The sequence below is a fragment of the Plasmodium gonderi genome (assembly GCF_002157705.1).
Source record: "Plasmodium gonderi DNA, contig: Chr14, whole genome shotgun sequence".
NCBI lineage: Eukaryota > Apicomplexa > Aconoidasida > Haemosporida > Plasmodiidae > Plasmodium > Plasmodium gonderi.
In genome coordinates, this window is record NW_021628939.1 from 1,664,209 (window position 1) to 1,685,023 (window position 20,815).

Sequence of the window (20,815 nt, forward strand, 5' to 3'; positions counted from 1 at the left end):
TTATTAGTACATTTATTTTAGTTTTGTAGCACATGGCATAAGGAAAAATAAGCCATAGAGCATAGATATAATTTGGAGTAAAATACTTACAAACGGAGCATATACGTGTAAATCGGTGTTTATACCCAAATGCATTTTGATATGTATATATATTCTTGTAATCTACAACGTGCGAATGGATTGATGCATGTATCAATTTGTACATGCTTTCACAATTATTCATTTAAGTGAAAAGTCAAGCTATTTCTTTTTCATTAAATGTGCCTACTTCCTTATGTGGGTGTTTCGAAGAAAAAAAAAAATTGTCATAAAAAAAGAATTTGTGGAAAACATCACTAAAAAAATAATAAAAGAACTCTAAATAAAAGAAATTGTGAAAATAGAGAGACCTTTTTTTGGTACATTTTATAAAACAACATAAAACATAACGAATCCAAGCCAAGCATATATGTTATGATATTCCAAAATAAAAAAAAAGTATTTTTTCTATCACTCACAACAGTTTTTCCATTTACACTTTCGAACATTATTTCTTAAGAGAGGAGAGTAACGTTATAAAATCAAAAGCAATTTTAAAAGCAGTGGGTGATAAACCAAAAGAATTATTAAAATGTGTTCAACATGCATTGTAAGGATACTTATTTGTCAATTAAACACAAGAGTGTTGTGACTCAGGAATTGTTTTTAATTCATAAGGAAAATGTTTTATAATAAATTTCTTTAATAAATTTATAAATTTTTATACATACATCCATGCACAATTTTCGGGGAATGTCCTTTTTTCTACTACTTTTGGCCAAAATATGTGATTTCTCTTGGACATTCCATTTTATGGAGTGATTAAAAATGGCATTAACCACTTTAAAGGTTCTTTTTTTTTTTTTTTTTTTTTCCTTATGAACAGAACAAAAAAAATAAAAAAGTAGTTCACAAAAATTTACAAACATTAACAAAAGTTAACAAACGTTAACAAACATTAGCAAAAATTGGCAAAACTTTCTCCACTTAAATGTTTCCATATTTTATAGAGTCCTTTAATTTTTGATATATTTTCTCCTTGTTAAAACGTAACAGAACAATACACAATCTCCCTTCTCTTTTTTAAAGGTATAAATAAAACAAAAGCGAAGGTGTGTTCTTTGCAAGTATACTTAAGTATACGTAAATAAAAAGTGAGGAAAACTGTTATTCTGTCTGCGTTTCATTAGTATGACCAAAAGATAAGTATGTTCACCCAATATATGTAAATTATCCTTTTGCTTGCTCTTAGACACAAGTAATATTCGAAATAAAACAGGGTCATTAAAATGTTTACATGTATAATAACTTGAGAGCATTGTTGAAGCTTTTTTTTTTTTTTTTTTTTTTTTTTTTACCCCCTCCATTTTTTTTTGTCATTGTTCCTTTTTTAATATTTTTTAAATTAAAAATAAATGAATCCTGCTCCTCCACCACATCTCATATATTGTATGTTTTATATCGTTAAAAATGTGTTAGTTCATGTTTGGGCTATAAAGTGGGAAAGGAGGTGGTCGTTTTCACTACTGGCAACCTTGCATTGATTTACATTTTTGTTCGTTAAAAAAAAAATAAATCTTGGCAAATAAGTCGTAGAAAAATTATAGGAACAAATAAATAGCAGCAATTAGATAGCAGATAATGAAATAACCATTTTTTGAAAATGCTCAACAGAATTGTTGTTAACTCACATAATTCCACCCACACATTCATTTCTAGTAAAATTTATACTTCTCGATGATTATAAAAAAAAAAAAAAAGAAAAAAAAAAAGCAGGTGATAAAAAAAAGACATAAAAATTCCCCTCATTTTAACTTGTAAATATTTGTGTATAATTATTCCTTCTTTTTTTTTTTCATTTGTAGCTTGTTGTGCCTTTTCATTGATGGGTATATGTATATATATGGAAAAAAGTAATTTACATGCTGTTTTCAAGGTTTGTTGATAATATGCCTTTTTAAATGTTGATGTGCTTGGTAGCATTAATTTTCTCAAAGTTTTAACCATTTTTCAGTTATGAAAAAAAAAAAAAAAAAAAAAAAAATGCAGTGTTCATCATTTTGTGATTAAAATTCTACTTCATGTTTTATTTTGTTTTGTTTCTTTTTATTTACTTATTTTTTTATTTTTTAACTTGATTTATGCCAGTTTTAGCATCCTTGAAACAATAACAAGAATAAATATAAAGTATGTGCAAAAGGGGGAAAAATAAACTTACATAGCCATACTTTTTTCCGTCTTTTTATCACGTCATTTGCTTTTTAAAAAAAAAAAAAAAAAAAAAAAAAGGTAAATATAAAAGTAAATAAAAAATTAAACGTATTATGTTTTTATTCGTAAAAAACATATATGTTAATGCCATGTGAAACAGTTTATCATGTCACAGTAAACTCAAAATTTGCATGTGACAATTATATGACACACATTTTCATATATGCATATGTACGCTTATACATTCATACACTTGTAAAACATTGCTCTTTGTTATTACATCTCTAATTTGTGATTTTGTAAAAGTTTTGCTAAAAAAATATGCACAAATTAACAGTTGTCATTTTATTTTCTGTTCAGGGGATATTTTGTACCATCCCAAAGTTAACACGTTATTTACGTATCTGTTTTGTTTATTCGGTTTAATCTACTTAGTCCCTTTTGCTTGCTCATTTCCTTATTGCTTATGAATTACACCTTTTATTTTATTTTATTTATTTATTTTATTTTTTTTTAAACACACGGAAAGAGCTGTTACAATTATATCGCAATTTTATTCTCATAAGCATGCTTTGTGAGTTTTATTCATTTATTCACCTACATTTTTTTTTTTTTTGATATGTAATTTTATTTCTGTGATACATTACATTTTGTGTAAAAGCATTTATGCATTGTTTTTACGACTCTTTTCTTTGTTTCTGTCATTTGTTTTTTTAATGCTCCTCATTTAATTTTGTACCTTTGTTATGTGGTCTTTTTTTTTTTTTTTTAACACCTTTTGTTTCTTTATTCAAGGCACTCACCAACTTACCAAATTTTCCGACAGTAAACCATTTCACACGCATGTCCAAAAACAAAATATACTTTCTTAAAATTAAAAATCAGCTTTTACTTGAATCACAATGTATATATAACATTTAAATAAATAGTAAATGTGTTAGGTTAAAAATAATGTTGTTTTGTTTTTCCTCCAAATATATGCATGTATATATGGATTCATTTCCAAGCCTGCATGTGCCAACAATTTCCCGAGATTACATATCTGTTCTATTTTTTATGAGTACGCCCGATTTCCCCCAGTGTTACACGATTAGGAAACTCCACTGAATAAGAAGAACCAGAAAGATGTTTTTTTACATTAAAAGAAAAAAAACGTTCAGATGAAATATTATAAATAAAATTTAAAGGAGAGAGAGTTGACAAAGATTAATATAAGGGGTACAGTTTGTATCACACAAAAATCATAGCAAAGGAAAAGGGGAAAATAAAATAATAGAATAAAATAAAGGAAATGTATATGAAAAAGAATGTGTAAAAGAGAGGGTGTATTAAAAAAAGTAAATGAAAATAAATACATTTCATAGTAACAAAATTTAAAAATTAGTAATGTCATAGAATGAACACGAGGAGAAGACTAATGAACAACGGAATTGACGAACAACCAAACTGTTTTCCATTTGAAAATTCAATGCTTTCAACAATACGCCATCACATGAATTGTTATGATGATAGTTTTCCACAAGAAAAAAAAAAAAAAAAAAAAGCATATGAAAAACTTTTAGCATGAGAAACCAACTTGAAAGAAACGAAAAAGGAACAACAAAAAAGAGAGAACAGAGGTACAAAAAAAATGAAAAAGGAAAAAAGGATGAAGAGCGAAGATATGGGAAGAATTTAAATTATTATCCATGCTCTAGCGAAATCGAGTCAAGAAGAATCGATTCTATGAACAGAAAGAAGAGAATTACAAAGGAAAGACTTTGGAACAATGAAAATTTTCACGAGGATGATGAAAACATGATGTGCCTTCAAAACTTCATCCTGAATGATATATCAGATGATAATATAAACGAAACGAACAAAATCGTATACGACAATTTTGAAAATGAGAAGGGAAAAAAGTTTCCCTATGGGTCTGAAAAAAGAAGGGAAAATAAAAAGTTAAACAAGAATCACAATAAAAACATAGCTCAAGAAAAAAATCGACTAAGGGATATGACGTACAACCAAATAACAGGATTAAATTTAACTAATTACCTTCTAGTACCTGATGAAATGAGGCACAAATACACAAACACATATTTATTTCAAATATCGAAAAGATTACTTGTTATGAAAAAGCCATGGAGATTGCCAAAAAATGTGGAATTACAAATAAACAATGTGTATCATTTGTCAAATTATATAAAAGTGTTAGAAAGAATATCAAGTGAATATTTGAATGACCCCCCGATAAATTATTATTACAAAGGATTAGAATTATACAACAAAAATGTATTTGCAAATATAGATTATTTGTTAAAAAAAGTAGACATAAAAAATATTCCCAAATTTTTTCATTACAAAGATTTAATAAAAGTAAATGAGTGTTATTATGATTTGAGTACTTTTGGAAAATCTCCTAATGCCATGTTTTATCAATCTTATGTAATATGGGATATACATGGGAGTAGTTTAACCCTAGAACAAGAATATGAAAATTTCTTTGATTCACAAATTATGGATTACAGTTTTGGCGAAAAGGAATTCCCAAATTTGAAATACATTTTAAGTATTTGTAGTTCAATCCTTTTTTGGCTTAATTTTAATAAAAAAGATAATTTCGCAATTATAAATTATCATAAAATTAGTTCATTCATTTTGTTAATTTTCTCTTGTGTCATGCTAGTCATAGATAATACATTAACTTTTTCACAAATTCAAGAAATTCTCTATAAATCGTCAAAAATAAATAACAGTTATAAGGATAATGAAGAGGATAATACCAACGCAGATATCACTTCAAATTACTTTGGAAATAAATATGAAAATAATTCCAATTGTGAAAAATCGGATGACACATCTTATATGCAAGCGAACAAAGAGATGGAAAAAAAGTATTCTTATATCCTAAAAGGTAATAACGAAATATATCCAAATAATAATACACGTAGAAGAAATAGACATAGTTATGAAAAGGAGAAGTACATTTCTCAACGCAAAAATATTCATAAAAATAACGCTCATGAGGGAGAAGTTCATACAAAAAAAAGAGAAATATCGGATTCGACACATGTCCACAATTTTAACAATTACAACATCAATGATTATGCACCATATGACATCCTTTTTAATAGAAGTGATATGGCATTACCCAATTCTGAATATAGCAGATATAAAGGCATAAACGAGTTTAATAAAATGCAATATCATACATTAAATTTAAGCAGGAGAAGTGGGGAATTTGATAATGAAATAAAAAATTCATTAAATAAAAAGAAACCCAAATTTTCCAATTCTTGGGGATTTCATCTAACAAATAGAGAAACATATAAAAATAATAAAGTAAAAGATCATCATTTTTGGATTCCATTTGATTACTGGAAATCTTCGCACAAAAGATATTTTTTTTATATTTATGAATTAATGAAAAATAAAAATAAAAAAGTTGAAAACATTCCTTTCAAATTAAAAAGCATTATTTTTAGTGATTATGCCATGTGTTCCCTTTCGGTAGAGGTGTATGAAATTATTTACAAAGATAATCAGGAATTTCACCTGGATGTTTTGTCAGATTATGATTCTCATGAGGAAGAAGTATCCACGGATGAAGGTTTAAATAAATTCACAGATCCTGAAGAATCGAATGGGAGAAAATACGCGCAAAATGCATCTGGAGAGGAAAGTACCTGTGAAGATGAAATTTTTCAGAGTGACTTTTCACTTCATGGAAAATCAAAACATTATGAACTCAAAATGAAACAAAGAAGCCTAAATGAATGCAATCCTAGTCAGTATTTGGATAGAAAACATGAAACTGAATATTTCATTAACAAGCTTTATAACACAGGGAGTGCTAAAAAAGCGAATAGTAAAATTTGTACAGAAAATAACCCCCTATGTAGAAAAATACACATGAATAATGATCCTTATGGGGAAGGTGAATCATTTGAGAATTTAAGTTTGTCTAAGAATGCACCTGCAAAGGATATCTTTTTTATAGATAGGACCCAAGACAAAAAGATAGAAGTAAAAAATAAGTTGAGAAGAACATCTAATTATAATTTAAGAAATAGTTCAAATACCGGCAGTGGGAGCTGCAAAGTTGAAACGTTTTATATGGAAAATTCATTAAATCCGTTAAATTCATCAAATTCGTCAAATGAGGCAAATACATCAAATTCGCCAAGTGCGGAAAATACATCAAATTTGCCAAGTGCGGAAAATACATCAAATTCGCCAATTGAGGAAAATTATCGAAATCCATCAAAATCGCCAAATTTTGTATTAAATCACAATGTCGAACCAGAAGAGGGAGAAGAGAAAAATGTGGATCATAATCCCCCCAGCATCCCCAGTGAAAATATTTACAACAGACAAAACAGGAATCAACATGGTGATAAATACATTTTGTCCAGACAGCTTAGATCAAAATCGCCAAAGAAAATATCAACAGATCATATGTACAGGTATAAAAATGAGGAAATTTCATTCAAGAGTAATATACAAAATGGAATTACAAAAGGGAAAATAAGTACTACTAAGAAAACGAAATCACAAACATCATTTGGTGAAAAGAAGAATAACAATTCAGTAAATGAGAGTGAATATTATATCTCAATTATGAAGGAACGTTTTCGTGATATACCTAAAAGGGGAGGAAGAAAAGGTGGAGATGAAGAAGAATATATGAAGGATAAGAAAAGAAAAGAAAAGAAAATTTACGACTTTTTAAGGAAAAAGAGAAAAAAAAACTCCTCAAAAATGGAAGATGGAAATAAAGGAGGAACATGCACGAAATCTGGTTATGAATACTTTTTAAAATGTAATAGCTTGAATTATAATATTGTATCATCATATGAAAAAAATAAGAAAAAGTATGTAACAATCGATTTCACACATGATGCTGAAGGGAATACCAAAGAGCACATTATATGTGGGGATATTCTGATACTAATTGGACATAAAAATATAGAAAAATTTCATAAAGGATTTTCAAGTTCTTATTCATTTCATACTGGTTTTTTAAAAAAATCCTCATCTGAAATTATTCATATAAGGAAAGATGATATGGACATTAATAGTAATTATGAAAGCTACATTCCGGATGGTATGAAACTATCCATAATTTTAGATACTGCTAGCAATAATGATTGTATGAAAGCGTACAAAAAGAGTTTAAAGAGTCATAACAAAACCGAAGATTTGAAATCATTAAAAGTTTTTGAAAAAAGTAAATCTTTCGAATCTAATGATTCTAAGCATGTTATTAGTTATGATCATCGAGGATATGAAAATTCCATTTCAGAGTCTGAGATGAGTTTCCACATTAAGGGAATGAAAAAAAGCACAGGAAAAGTGATAAGAAGGAGAAAGGAAAGAGAAAAAGAATCGCAAGATAGTGAAGGTAACGAAGAAGGAAAAGACGAATGGAGGAATCGAAAAGGTAAACACAGATTGGTGACTAATATGAGGAGGGAGATAAAAGCAAGAGAGTGCTCAGAGGAGTGTGAAGAGAAGTGCGAAGATGATCGTGAGGAGGAGTTCGAAGATGATCGTAAGGAGGAGTTCGAAGAGGAGTGTGAGGACTTCGAAGAGAAGAATGAAGAATCAGACGAGATACGCAATCACAAGGGAGAAACAAAACCGAGACGGAAACAGGAGAGAGAAGAGATGGGGTACAAATTATCAGAAGAGAGAGATCAAAAGAACAATTTACACATTAGTAATAATAAAAAAATAAATTTCGATTCAAAGATAAATGACAATAGTCACTCAATTTTCAACGATAAGGAACCTAAAATAAAATATAATGCTTCTAACATAACGCAACTGTTAACGTCCCTTTTTGGTTTTAAAAACAAGGAAGACAAATATTCATTAGTAAAAAAACAAAACGCATGCTCTTTATTATCGTCCAAAAGATCTTTTTCAAATTTAATTTCTCTGAAAGACTATTTACAGAGACAGTATGAAGTGATTACGAGACCAACAGAAAGTATGTACAACTTTGTTAAAAATCACGTTTTAAAAGTGAATATGCCTTTAGTGCATTATTTAAAAAAAATAACCCATTTGTCTAATTTAAAAATTTATTACTCTTTAAAATTGTGCAATAATGATTTAAGTAAATCTTTAAATTTTATCGTATCCATATGGGGAATTAAGATATTAAAAAATAAAAGTTCCATTAGATACTCATCAAATTTTAATGAACTACCTGAATTTAGAGAAGAATTTAAACAAATTCCCCCTCGTGATGCGAGTATAAAAACATTCATTGAGTCAACAAAAAATGTCGATTATTTAGATAGCACAAGTGTCAGTTGTACACATGTAGAATATTACGAAAAAATGGATGATAGTGCAAATTTGAATAAGGAAAATGAGCAAATTGTATCGAATGAGGAAACAGATGTAGAATATTCGAAGGAAAAAACTAAGAAGATTAATTTTCCTCAATTTTTAAGAGAGACAATTGAGTTGAACGAGAGTGGGAAGAGCATTGTGCTGGATTGTTTGGTCCCATATAATGCGAGTAATTCGATGGACAAGGCAAAAAATGAGGTAAAAAATGAGGGCACAAATAAGGATGGAAGTAATCACTTGAGTAAATATCTGAATGAACACAACCCCAAGGAACAAGCGATGAACAGAATAAACAACAAGGGCCAATCCGAAGTGGTAACAAACATTGATGGAATAAAAATTGCCAAATTAGAAATTAACAAGAGTTACTACGAAATGAGAGGTGAAGAAGTAGGTTTTAAAAAAGGGATAGAAGAAAAAGATTTGACAAAAATTGAAAAGGAAAAAGTTGATTATTATAAAGAAAATATTATAGAGGACAATGAAAGTTTTTTAAAGAGTATGGTAGCAAAAGAGGAACCATCTAAACCGGTAGATTATATTAGTAAAAACGATGATATATTAAAAAAAATTGAAGAGAACCATTTTTTTTATGCAAAATTACCTAGTGGTGAATTGATAAAATTAAAAATAAAAGAAACAGATGATTCTGGTACATATGACAGTATTCCTTTATTGTTCATTGAATCAATGGATGATTCAGAACGACTTGTACGTTCATTGAGTAGCTTAAATTTAAATGAGGAAGCTCAGAAAAATGAAGGCATAACCCTAGACAATGTCGTTCATAAGGATAGTTTAATTAATAATTTGGAAAAAATGTATGACCATATGATCACAAAAAAAAACAGTGTTGACTCAACTTTGAGTGCTGAGAGTGAGAAGACAGCTGCATCTAGGTATTCTACCTGCGTCATAGAACCCTCTCTAAATTCTATAGTGCAGGTGCGTGAAAAGGTAGTACATGAAAATGTAGTGCATCAAAAGAGAAACGTTGAAAAGATCGTCAAGGAAGGGGAACTTGTGTTAAGGGAGAATACAAAAGGAATCATGGAAGAAAATGTGGAAATGAAGAAAGTTGTAAAAAGTGAGACACAGGAGGGAAAAAGGAATGATGCAGTATACCAAAAGGCAGATGTCAAAATGGGAAATAAAATTTCAGATGAAATGATGAAACAATCAGCTAGCGAAATTAGAACAGTGGAGAAGACGGGCGTTAATGCTCTCCTTAAAAAAACGAAGGAAAAGAGACCCCCTCCTCCACTACCAGCAGTATTTCAGAAAAGTTTGATTCCCAAAGTAAAATCGGATACAATGGAAAAGGAGGAACATACAAAAAAAGAATGTAACACAAAAATAATTGTTCCAAAAAAAGTCGGAAAAAAAATTCCAGGTCCACCTCCACCTCTTCCCCCATTTATGTTAAATAAAAATAAGATGGGAGAAAAATCTAAAATGGGAATGAAAAAATGTCCAATGAATCTTGGATTAAAGAAATGTGGAAAAATACAAGAAAAGAGACCGTTAGGAATTAAATTACATTGGCAATTATTACCAACTCATAAAATTGAAGGAACAGTTTTTAATGAAATAAAAAGTCAAGAAACAAAGTATAATATAATTGATACTAAAGCTGTTCATAAATTATTTGCAAGAGTAAAAGTAGAAAAAACTATTATAAAAAAAAGTACAGAATCCAAGAAAAAAAGTAATGAAGAAAAGTTAATAACCGTTTTAGATAGAACACGGGCACAGAATATTGGAATATTGTTACGGTTTCCTATAAGTACTCAAGAAATTGTTAATAAGATAAATATATTTGATCTTGAAAATATAAATGCAGAATTTTTACAAAAATTGTTACACATTTTACCAACAAAAGAAGAAAGTGATGGTATTTTACAAAAGTTAGAACATGAAAATGTGAAAGAAGAAAATTTTAGAGATGTCGAAAGGAAATTAATTCCTTTTGTCTACTTAAATAAATGCCAGTGTAAAATTGAAATTTGCTTATTTTCCTTAAAATATGATAAGATGATAAATGAAATAAATAAAGATTTGGATACGTATAACAAAGCTGTAAAAGAAGTAAGATCAAGTGTAAGATTAAGGTCTTTATTAAAAGCAGTTCTGAAGTGGGGTAATTATGTTAACTATGGTGTTAATGACAACGAAGATTTAGTTGCCTTAGGGTTTACATTATCCTCTGTTTTAAAATTGACCGAATTTAAATCTTCACTAGACAATGCTATTACTTCGTTGCATTATATCACTGTTAGTCTTTGTACATACTTACCAAATTTAAATATGAATTGCCTAGAAAGTGACTTAAGCTCAGTTTTAATAGCGTCGAAAATGTCATCAGAAACTGTAGATATTTTACTAGCATCATTGGATAAAGAAATTACATACGTTAAAACGCAATTAAAATGTACCTATGAAGACATTTTTAAAGAAAAAATGAAAAATATTTTACAAGATAGTGAAACAAAATATATAAACTCTCAAAAGAGATATGAAGAAACGAAGAAATGTGTACACGAATTAGGTACCTATTTAGGAGAAGATATGACAAAAAGTGGAAATTTAGAAAATATTTTTATTATATTATCATCTGTTGTTGAAAATTTTACAAAATGTTATAAGGATATTTTAGCAAATCCGAAAAAATTTTCTATAATGTTAAATGATGAAAATTTATTAGATGTATATTACACTATTTTTGGTAAAAGAAAAAATAAAAGTACGTTCATTTCTAAGAATGACAGTGTGATGAATAAAGAGATATCAGCTAATAAACAAATTTTATCAAATGAAAAAAATGAGAACATTAAAATTAGCAGATTGAAAAGCTGCATAAGTACAGTTAGGAAAAATGATAACACTAAGAGTTCTATGTTTCAACTTAGGAATAAATTAATGCAGGATATACAGAATAGACATTTCATTAAAAGGGGAATTTCCGATATAAACAAAATAGAAAATGAGCATATTATTCTCCAGAATGACAAGAATGACACACATGATCTTTCTACAGAATGTGATAGAAATGATGAAAAAAAAGGAATTGGAAAAGGAGTAAAATCAATCCCAAATAATGTAAATGCAGAGGGTGCTAATGTGTCATTTAATCAATGTTTTGGGGAAAAGATAAAAGTAGAAGACAAAATGAATGGAGGTATAATTAATGAAATGTCGCTAGGAAAAGAGTTAAACGTTGATATGAGGTCACTTGATGTTTTAACTACAGAAATGAAGATAGGGGAAGAGCTTAAAATCCAGGGAAAAATCAGAGCCAATATAAATATTGTGGACATAAAGAAGGATAACCTAGATACAAGAATAACAGAAGAGAAAATGACGGAATAAACCAGTAATTAATATTGAATAATTAGGTGCGATGTAAATAAATAAGAATGTTAAATTATTAAGAATGTGGTACTTGTTTTTCCTCTTATTATTGCGAGGAGTTTATATAATGAATGTGTTTGAGAAAAAGACGCCACTGTTTTTTTTTTTTTTTTTTTTTTTTCTAGTTAATCTATTTCTCCCTTTTTTTTTTTTTTTTTTTTTTTTTTTTAGTTAATTTATTTTTTCTTTTTTTTTTTTTTTTTTTTTTTTTTTACTAGTGATAAATGTTTAATTATTAATAAATTTTCTTATGGTATAAAATTGCCTACTGCTCTTTGTCATTGCCAATTTGTACACGTCATTTCATTCTACAGCAGCTATCATCTTGGATTCCCATTGTTTATCCTTTCTCTCGTTCAAAATTGTGGAGAATATGTTAGTATAATTAAAACTGTGTATTTTAAAAGGGTTTCGATCCATATAAAATTAATTCTTTCCTTTTAAAATTAATACCTTCCTTTTTCTCGTTTGTGTTATTCTGTATGTGTATATTTTGTATGATCTTACCGCTCATTTTCAATTTTTATAACTTTTTTTTTTCTTTTTTTTCAAGTAAAATGAAGAATTTCTTTAAAGTATGAAATGTTCTTCTGTTATTGTGGCTTTTACTATGAACACTATGTGCTTCCCCCTCTCTATCCCCCAATGAAACCACAACTGCTATCTCTATTGCCATAATTTTTTTTTATCCATTTAGAATAAAAATTCAAGGCGTGTTTAAAAAATATGATAACTCTTCGTTTTTACACAAGTTCCATAATTAGTCCACTAAGGGGAAAACTTATTACTCGTGCATATAACGGGGCTCAAATTTCTCTCTCTCACACATATGTGCATACAGACGCACACGCACAGACACACCTAAAGAATTAACGTACACACATATCCAGAACAAAATGGAAAGCCGATTATGTATAAAACCAACGAGATATGAAAATTTTTTCTTAATGTAGTTTTATTATTTCCCCTTTTACACTATTTTTAATGAGATACTTTTTTAAAAGGTGTATATAAAAGATCTATTCTTACTAAAAACTTTCAAGTGCCCATGTTGAAAATAAAATTTTTTACTTTTGTTAATTGTTCTTAAATGTGTATTTTAAAATATTATGTGTTCCCTTTGGTTTTACTTGTTGGTAGTTTTTTTTTTTTTTTTTTTTTTTTTTTTTTTTACATTGCATGTACGTACAATGATAAATCCAGTAATATCCATTTAAGAGAAATGTGTATGCGTATCATATATACGTATATATATCTATATATTTATATATATATATACCTTTCATTCATACTATATTTCCTAATAGCAACAACAAGTATTAAAACGTGATCCCCCCTTTTTTACATTAAAAATCTTTTTTGTTTCGTTGAATAAAGCCAGGGTTGGCAAAGCAAACATGTGGTAATTTGCACCGAACAGAGAAATCAAAAAAAAAAAAAAAAAAAAAAAGGGAATAAGTATGTGAAGCAGATAATGAGGAGCTAATAAAGCAGAAATAAATCGGAAATCATGTATTAGCCGCTATCTCTGAGGCGTAAGCATAATAATGGCGTAGTAAAACTTAGCATACTCGAGCACAATGTATATGTGAATGTGTATACACATAAACAGCTGAATGTACACCACGATCACAATTTGAAGGGAACGTATTTTTTCCTTTGAATTATATTTTAAAAAGTGTTTTAAGGTTTTCACTTTTTTTTTTTAGGGATAAATTTTGCTCTTCCGTTTGCATTCTGTTAAAACCTGCACAAGGCTGTATTTTTTTTTTTTTTTTCTTTTTTCATTCTCTTATTTCTCTTACTTATTACCCATATGTCAAAAAAAAAAAAAAAAAAAAAAATATAAACGATGAATGTAAGGAATCGTCAATGCAAAAGGACACTAATAAAGAGATAATTTTCTTTTTAACAATCATTCCGATATGCAAAAGATAGAAGCCAGCCACATTGCACAATGTATAAAATTCTGATTTTAAAGTTGTAATGAAATCAACAAAAAAAATAATTCAGCAATGTTTATACTAAAATATTAAAAACCTTTTTTTTTTTTACGGTTGCACGGCTCTATTTTTTCTCCCCTGTTTTGTTGTGTGCAGTGTTTAAAAATGAATTATGAAGAAGAATGCAAGTACACTTATGTGTAATTTTTGCACTTTTGCTTGGATACATATTTTTTTTTTATGCCTGTGAAATTTACTTTTGGATTTCAGAAAGGAAAAAAAATGAGCCACGTATACGCTGAAATGTACATGTTTATGTAATACACATGTTTTCTGTACATTCTTTGTTCTCTGTATTTTCTGCATTTTTTTCATATCTTGATAGTGATATAAATTTTAGGGTTGTTACCCGAATTCGCTTACTTTTAGTGTTTTTCCCGTGCCGCTTATTTAACCTGTTTACTCTTGCATAACTTATTAGCTCCATTCCCATTTCTAGTTTTGTGATATTGTTAAGACGAACTCTAATGCTCTTTACAGTGAAAAATACATGCAGATTACCCTTTTCTCATTGAAATATTTTTTTGCTTAAGCTTACATACCTAATACATTACACATTATATACAAAAAAAAAAAAAAAAAAAAAAAAAAAACACACACACAAATTTTGTGAAATAATGAATCAGAGCAACCCATTATCTGTCGCACTTGCAGATAGTCTGTCCACGTATGATATTCAAAATGAATCCTTTCGCCTAGGTAATGTATCAATCGAAGGAGATAAATTTATATGCGTTAAAGAAAATGTAAATGAGAATACCCAAGTAGTAGTTATCAACTTGCATAGTAAAGTAAGCACACGTAAATATATGAAAGCAGAAAGTGTTATTATTCATCCGCATGATCCTATTTTAGCTTTAAGGGGCACAATAAAAAATGTGAATACTATATTTTTACAAGTTTTTAATATTGAAACTAAGGAAAAAATATGCTCCTTGAATTTAAATGAGTATATGAGTTATTGGAAATGGATAAATAATGACACGATTGCAATAATCTGTGAAAGGAATGTATATCATTGGACAATAGATGTTCACAATAGTAAAAGACATAAAGAAAATTACACTTTAACAAAAGTTTTTGAAAAGGCACAAGTGTTCATAGATAACAATTCACAAATATTATACTATGCAACTGATAAGGATATGAAATGGTGTATATTATGTGGAATATCTACACAAGATCAGGGGAAAAGTATAGATGGATATATGCAACTTTATTCTTGTGAAAAAAAATTACATCAAACTATTGAAGGGTTTATAGGATGTTTTGGATCATTTATATTTGATAATTGGGATATAAAACCACTTTTTTGTTTTATTGAAAGAAAGAAAAATTCAACTATATCAAGGTTACATTTAATGGATATAAATGCAAATAAAACAGAGGGTAGTGGCACACCATACAAAATTGTGAAAGAAATTAATTTAATCAATGAACATTTGAATGATTTTCCTATATACATCAGTTTAAATACATTACAAGGGGTAATATATATTGTTACGAAATGTAGTTATGTTTACATATTTGATGAAGGCACATTAACCCAAATTGTTAAAGAGAAAATTAGTGAAGATAACATTTTCATATGTTGTGATAGCAAAAATGGTGAAGGAATTTATGCAGTAAATAAAAAAGGTAAAATTTATTTTATTACAATTAATTATCTGAATTTAATAAATTATTTAAAACTATCAAATATAGATGTAAAGGAGAAAATTATAAAAAATTTGTGTGTAAAATATGGTTATCCAGGATGTGATTACATAAGTGCGTACAAGAAATGTATCAACGAAATGGATTTTAAAAAGGCAGCAAAAATTATATGTCTATTGAAGAATACAAAAATTTATGAAGAATATTCAACGTCGATTGCAGAAGCAATTTTAATGATGAATAAAAAAAATGTAGATATTAGAGTTATTCCACCATTGCGAACACAACAAGTGTTAAACAGTTTCAAATCATTTAAAAATGCATCAGGACAGTTATCGCCTCTACTTCTTTACTTTTCAGTACTGTTAGATTATGATAAATTGAATACGTATGAATCTGTCGAATTGGTAAAACCTGTTGTTTTGCAAAAAAAGAAGGAATATTTAGAAAAATGGATAAAAGATGATAAATTAACATGTTCAGAAGAATTGGGAGATTTAATTAAAGTGTTGGATTTACGACTAGCACTTAATATTTACCTACGATGTAGTGCGCACAACAAAGTAATTTCCTCCTACTGTCTTCTGAACATGTTTAACAATGTGTTAAGTTACTTAAACAATTTCAAGCATGTTAATTTCGATTTTGTGGGTATATTTATTAACATAGTAAATTATGAATTCGCATGTAGTAACGAGAAAGATATGAGTTCAGGCATTAGTGATATGAGTAACTCGTCAAAGAATGAAGCAATGGATTTTTTTAATGATGGTAATAATAATACGAATGATGGTAGACAAGGAAAAGGTAATAACAGCGAAGTTGGAGTTCAGTATATAAAATTTTTATGTGAAAATAACATTTCATTTGATATTAATAACATCATTGATTATTTATTGAGTAAAAAAAAATTACAGGAAGCAACATCCATATTGTTAGATTATTTAAAAGATAATAAACCAGAACATACAAATTTGCAAACAAAATTATTTGAATTTAATTTATATAACAATGTGCAAGTAGCAGAAACACTATTCCAAATGGATATATTTACTCACTACGACAAAAATAGAATAGCATATTTATGTGAAGAAAAGGGACTATTTCAAAGAGCATTAGAAAATTACACTAATTTAAATGATATAAAAAGAGTTATTACGAAATCTCCTTGTCTTCAAAAAAACACAAATATGAATCAGAATATGGATAGTTCTGTCATCAACGGAGGAATTTCTATTGAATGGATTAAAAAATATTTTTCGACCTTAAGTGATTCGGCATGTCAAGATATATTATTCGATTTTATGAAAGGGAATAAAATAAATATGGAGGTTGTTATTTCAATATGTGTTCAATATTATAACAAAATAGGCATCAAAAAAATTATTAATAAATTTGAGGAAAACAAAAATTATGAAGGAATTTTCTATTTTGTTAGTTCTATTTTGAGCCATTTACCAAACTTAACGAATAAATCATCGGATCAATTAATGTACAAGATGAATGATGATACTTCGTCAATTTTACTGGCATCTGAAATCGGATCACAGTACAGTACCACGGAAAATTCGTCCAATCTGAAAATTGAAGATGTTCATTTTATTATGTTTAAATATATTGAAGCTTGTGTTAAGATAAATAACATTCAAGAATTAGATAGGATATGCAAAGATAAAAATGCAAAATATAATCCTGAACAAATTAAAAATTTTTTAAAAGATTGCAAGCTGTCCGATCCACGTCCACTAATATATGTTTGTGATATACATAATTATATAGAAGAATTGGCAGAGTATTTATATAAAAACAGTTTATTAAAATATATCGAAGTTTATGTTATAAAGGTAAATCCAAATAATGCACACAAAGTTATTGGTGTTTTACTAGATCTGGATGCTTCAGAAGATTTTCTTCTCAATTTGTTAAATAATATAAAAAATATTTCTAATATTGGAAATTTAATCGAAATAGCTGAAAAGAGGAATAGACTAAAATTGTTGTTACCTTGGTTGGAAAGTAGGTCCAATGAAGGTTATGAGAATATCGAATTACACAATGCTTTAGCAAAAATATATATTGATTTGAATAAAGATCCAGAAAACTTTTTAAAAAATAACAATTTTTATAATAAAAAATTGATAGGAAAATATTGCGAAGACTTGGATCCCCATTTAGCTTATACTGTATATGAAAAATCAAACGGAGAATGTGACGAGGAGCTTATTAACATTACAAGCAAAAATGGCTTGTTTAAATTACAGGCAAAGTATTTAATATCAAGACAATCCATGGAATTGTGGAAAATGGTTTTAGATGAATCTAATAAATATAGAAAAAATGTTATAGATCAAGTTATCGGCTCTACTTTAATAGAATCGAACAATGCAGATGAAATTACCATAACAGTTAAAGCTTTTATTGAAAAAAAATTAAGCAACGAATTAATTGAGCTCTTAGAAAAAATTGTTTTGCATAATAGTGATTTTAGTGATAATAAAAATTTGCAAAATCTTCTAATCCTTACTGCAATAAAATCAGATTCTAAAAAAGTAATGGAATATATTAACCGACTTGATAATTTTTCAGGGCCACAAATTGCATCTGTTGCATATGATTATAAGCTGAGAGAAGAAGCATTTGTTATTTATAAAAAGTTTAATTGCTACACATCAGCGATTTCTGTATTATTAGATAAAATACTCCAAATAAGGAAAAATGCATATACAAATGAGTTTTCACAAAATGGCTCTTCTATCTATAACGAGAGTGATGATTATGTAATGTTTATTGGAGCAGAGACTAATAACAACTATCAAGAAAAGTTGGATAATTTATACTGTAATAGTAATGAAATAGGAAATGAAAATGTAAACAATTATTATGCAGAGAATAATGAGAAGAAGGATGATAATGATTTGTCTTTGGATGTTAAAATTTATGAAGATGATTTAAATAGAGCCATTGAATATGCTCAAAAATGCAACAATAATGATGTATGGTTTATATTGGGGAAGGCACAATTAAAAATAAACAAAGTTATTGATGCTATAGACAGTTTTGTGAAATCCAATAATCCTGAAGCATACAAAGAAGTAATAGAAAAATGCAAGGAAAATAATTTCTATGAACATTTAATAACATACTTGAATACTTTGAGAGATCATAATTCATTAAAAGACGTGCTAGTAGATTCTGAATTACTGTATGCTTATGCAAAATTGAAAAAAACAACAGAAATGATAAAATTTATTACAAGTACCAATTCAGCTAATTTACAGTTGATAGGTGACAGATTGTTTAAAGAACAAGAATACGAAGTTGCTAAAATTTTGTATAGTAATATACCAAATAACCAGAAATTAACGTTTTGTTATTTGAAACTGAAGGAATATTCTTTAGCTATAGAAGCAGCAAAAAAGGCAAAAAGTCTTAAAACATGGAAAGAAGTAAATTTCATTTGTGTTAAATATAAACAACTGAAACATGCGCATACAGCTGGTTTACATTTAATTATGCATGCAGATCATTTAGATGAAATTATCAATATTTATGAAAAAAAAAAATACATAAATGAGTTAATGAGTATGTTAGAAAATGGATTAAACAATGAAAGAGCACATGTTGGAATATACACAGAGTTGGGAATTTTATACGCAAAATATAAGCCTGAAAAATTAATGGAATTTATAAGAAACTATTCAAATAAAATGAATACAAGAAAATTAATTGATGTTTGTCAAAATGAATATTTATTAAAAGAAGCGGTTTATTTATATATATCTTATGATGAGTATAATTTAGCTGTAGATACAATTATTAAGCATTCACCAACGGCGTACTCACCAGATACATTTATGCAAGTAATTCATAAAGTTACAAATAGTGATATAATACATAAAGTTATTGATTTTTATATTGAAGAACATCCATTAAATTTGTATAATTTGTTAAAAATATTAGAAAATAAAATTGATAACAATAGATTAGTACAGACTTTGAAGAAATCCAATAATTTGCCACTTATACAGAAATATTTAGAAGATATACAAGGACAAAATATAACAGCTGTTAATGAAACACTAAATGAAATTTATTTACAAAATGACGATTATATCAGTTTGAGAAATTCAATTGATGAATATGATAATTTTAATCAAACGAATTTAATTAATAAATTAGAAAATCATAAACTTTCTGAAATGAGAAGAATTGCTGCATTGTTATATAAAAAAAATAAAAAATATAAAGAAGCTATTAATTTATCAAAAAAAGAAGAACAGTATAAAGATGCAATTGAAATAGTTAGAGTATCCAAAGACAATTCATATGTAGAAGACTTAATAAATTATTTCATAGAAATTAAAAATAAGGAGGCATTATGCGCATGCTTAATTGTTTGTTATGATATACTGAAACCTGATTATGTATTAGAAATTGTTTGGACAAGTGGATTTAAAGACCAAGCCATGTTATATTTTATTCAAGTTATTAGTGATTATACTTATCAGATTGATACAATGAAAAAACAAATTGAAGACATGCAAAAGGAAAAAAAAATGAATAAATCTGCTCCAAATGATTTTTCAGCTAATTCATCTATGTCTGGTCAGTTCACATACTCTTTGAATAACCATTTATCCATTATGCCTCCACAAAATAACCACACATCAAGTAATTTACAATTCGACAAATATGACATGTTCAACAATAATTCCCAATTTTGAACAACATATGATATTATTTCGTACTTTTTAAAAAAGTATATCATGTAAATCGGCTTATTTTTCACCATCTTCCCGTGCCACACGTGTGATGAAACAATAAAATTTTACACAGAGAAGTCAATACACTCGGTACACATTTTTATAAGCTTCTCCTCCCTCCAAGGGCTGTTGAAAGAATTTCTCCTTTGTTTATCCCATTTTTACCCCGGAGTATGGGACAATAATATTTCAATTTTAAATCAACTATCATGATAAATGGAGATATATTGCACTACATTTCTCTAACACATTTATATTCCCCCACCGCACCCTCCCCCATTGACACACTCATGTAGTGTGTGCATTTTTGCGAAATGTTCAAGTGTGCATGTATTAGAAGAAGAAATAAATTGGAGAAAATGAAGAACCGTTTTAAATTTCTAATTCTTTACATAAAGAAAAAAA

At 28.0% G+C, this 20,815-nt stretch overlaps 2 protein-coding genes across 2 annotated transcripts; both read left to right on the forward strand.

Annotated features, from left to right (window-relative positions):
* Nucleotides 1-3,792: 3,792 nt before the first annotated feature.
* PGO_143690 (formin 2) lies at nucleotides 3,793-11,946 on the forward strand (the record flags this gene model as incomplete). The annotated part of the gene is made up of 1 exon (XM_028690359.1): nucleotides 3,793-11,946. One exon carries the CDS (start codon nucleotides 3,793-3,795, stop codon nucleotides 11,944-11,946), a length of 8,154 nt encoding a protein of 2,717 aa, XP_028546160.1.
* Nucleotides 11,947-14,608: 2,662 nt separating this feature from the next.
* Nucleotides 14,609-20,371, forward strand: PGO_143700 (clathrin heavy chain; the record flags this gene model as incomplete). The annotated part of the gene is made up of 1 exon (XM_028690360.1): nucleotides 14,609-20,371. One exon carries the CDS (start codon nucleotides 14,609-14,611, stop codon nucleotides 20,369-20,371), a length of 5,763 nt encoding a protein of 1,920 aa, XP_028546161.1.
* Nucleotides 20,372-20,815: the final 444 nt, after the last annotated feature.